The sequence below is a fragment of the Octopus bimaculoides genome, chromosome 30, assembly GCF_001194135.2.
Source record: "Octopus bimaculoides isolate UCB-OBI-ISO-001 chromosome 30, ASM119413v2, whole genome shotgun sequence".
Lineage (NCBI taxonomy): Eukaryota > Metazoa > Mollusca > Cephalopoda > Octopoda > Octopodidae > Octopus > Octopus bimaculoides.
Window position 1 is genome coordinate 2604171 of NC_069010.1, and position 2941 is coordinate 2607111.

Sequence of the window (2941 nt, forward strand, 5' to 3'; positions counted from 1 at the left end):
CATCATCAGTATCAATGCCACCAACATCGACCCTTATTAGTAAGTTGTTTCCTGCTCTTCAGACCAAATCTCAAAACAGCGCCAAAGAAGACGTAAGTATATATATATTCTTTTATTCTTCTACTTGTTTCAGTCATTTGATTGCGACCATGCAGGAGTACCACCTTGAAGGGTTTTTAGTCGAACAAATTGACTTTTTTTTAAGCCTACTACTCAGTCTATCAGTCTGTTTTGTCAAACTGCTAAGTTACAGGGATGTAAACACACCAACACTGGTTGTCAAGCGGTGGTGGGAGGACAACCATCCCCCACACACACACACATATGATGGGCTTCTTTCAGTTTTCGTCTACCAAATCCACTCACAAGGCTTTGGTAGGTTTGAGGCTATAGTAGAAGACACTTGCCCAAGGTGCCACGCAGTAGAACTGAACCCGGAACCATGTGGTTTGAAAGCAAGCTTCTTACCACACAGCCACACCAATGCCTTATACAATTGTGTGTGTGTGTGTGTGTGTGTGTGTGCGCACATGTATACACACACACACACATATATATATACACACATTTACTTGTATCAGGTGCTAGTCTGTGGCCAGGCTGGAGCACCACCTTGAAGAATTTTAGTCAAACCGATCAACTCTAGTATCTACCTGTATTTTGCTAAGCCTGGTACTTATTCTATCATTCACTTTTGCTGAACTGCTAAGTTACGGGTATGTAAACACATCGACACTGGTTTGTTAAATGGTGATGACACCTGATGACTATCTCAGATCAAACTGGTTGAAACATTGTTTAGATGAGAATATTGTAAATACACAGTGTAAAGATGACTAGTTCTTATCCAGACTGGTTCTATGCACATATCCAGGAATAAGACATCAAATAACTACCCCAAATCATACTGAATAAAACATTGTGTAGGTGTTTTCTTCTTCTTTCTTGCCTTTAACCCTCCAATGCGGAGTATAGGCCACTTATAATTGAATTCCAAGTCACATAATTTCTCGCTTCTGTACTTATACTCTGCCATGAATGTCCCCCTTTCTCTAGTTCCTTTTGTGTTGATCTACGCCACGAGTTCTTAGGCCTACCCCTCTTTCTATATCTATCTGGATTCCACTGTAAAGCGCTTTTCGCTGCATTTGGTGTGTCCTTTCTAATTGTGCTACCAATCCACTTCCACTTTTTCTTAAATATTTGCTCCCTAATCAAAACTTGATTCGTTCTTTGCCATAGCTCCATATTGCTTATGTGTTCAGTCCATCTGATTTTAAGTATACTACGCAAGCACCTGTTGTGTAGGTGTAAATATTCAAATATCTTTTATCTCTAAAAGTAATTTTAATTGTTGCTAAAAATTATTATCTGTTAAGGCAAGTGAATTGAAATCGAAATCGAACCAAATTCGACGACTGGCACCCATGCCAACCTCTCTTTCATTGGACACTAAACTTTGCTTGCAAAGACCTGTTGGAGCAAATGAAATCGAAATCGTAATTGAGCCATATTCGATGACCGGCACCTGTGCCAGTGGAGCACTAACAGCACCGTCTGAGTGTGATCATTGCCAGAGCAGCTGTCTGGCTTCCGTACTAGTGGCACATAAATAGCACCATTTGAGCGTGATCGTTACCAGCGTCGCCTTACTGGCATGTTAGAAAATCATTCGAGTGAGGTCGTTGCCAGTGCCGCTGGACTGGCTCCTGTGCAGGTGGCACGTAAAAAACACCATTTTGAGTGTGGCCGTTGCCAGTACCGCATGACTGACCCTTGTGCCGGTGGCACGTAAAAGCACCCACTACACTCTCAGAGTGGTTGGCATTAGGAAGGGCATCCAGCTGTAGAAAGTCTGCCAGATCAGATTGGAGCCTGCTGCAGCCATCCGGTTCACCAGTACTCAATCAAATCGTCCAACCCATGCTAGCATGGAAAGTAGACATTAAACGATGATGATGATGATAATAATTATTATTATTATTATAATTAACTACTCGTTTTGGACATGCTGAGATTTCATTTCTAACTCGCTTTTTTTTTTTTTTCTTGCAGGAAAAACAGTCACAGCAGCAAATAGCAACACAGGCACCAGCACGAGAGGGCTCCCAATCTCAGTTGTTGAGAGAAAAACTTGCACAATTAGAGAAAGAGATAACACGATTTCAAAAGGAGAACTCCAGTTTGGAAAAACTTCGGCTAGAACGGGAAGAGGTGAGTTGTTTTTTTTTTATTGGGAATATGTATTTGTCAATGTGTATTTGCACGTATATTCAGAGCATTGGTGCTGGTGCCACATAAAAACCACCAGTACACTGAGTATAGCAGTTGGCATTAGGGATCTTTTTTAAAACGGGGGCCACATTTTTCATTAATGTTTTACGTAGTGCTTTTGGTACCGAAAGACTTTCAAACTTCGTATACTTATCTATTTTGTGTTATAGAACAGAAAAATATTTTTGTATTCGAATTTATTTCATGTAAAAAATTGTCTTATTTCGATAATTTCAACCAATCACTGACGTCCATTCAGCCGATATACATTAAGTGCCGACTACATAAACAAACGATTCTTCGTTTTATTTGCTTTTTTCATTTTAAATTTGCTTTAACCCTAACCCTAACCCTAACTCTAACCCTAACTCTAACCCTAGGGTTAGGGTTAGGGTTAGAGTTAGGGTTAGGGTTAGGGTTAATTGTTTCAGAATCGTTTGTTTATGTAGTCGGCACTTAATGTATATCGGCTGAATGGACGTCAGTGATTGGTTGAAATTACAGAAATACGACAACTTTAACATGGAATAATTTATGGATTTCTTTTTTTTTTAAGAAGACTAAGAGAAAAAGATGTTTTATATGACACATTCTACCAGTGTTCCAAGTTTCAAAGTGTTTCGTTAATGAAAAATGTGGCCCCCGTTTTAAAAAAGATCCGGCATTA

The 2941-nt window shown here is 39.7% G+C and overlaps 1 protein-coding gene across 1 annotated transcript in view; it reads left to right on the forward strand.

Annotated features, from left to right (window-relative positions):
- The first annotated feature begins 6 nt into the window (after positions 1–6).
- LOC106878594 (centromere protein J) overlaps positions 7–2941 on the forward strand; it is a 23261-nt gene continuing 20326 nt past the window's right edge. Inside the window, exons 1-2 of the mRNA XM_014927850.2 lie at positions 7–92; positions 2056–2214. Of these exons, the coding sequence (XP_014783336.1) occupies positions 15–92; positions 2056–2214 (237 nt within the window). The 5' untranslated portion in view covers positions 7–14. The remainder of the gene's footprint in view (positions 93–2055; positions 2215–2941) is intronic.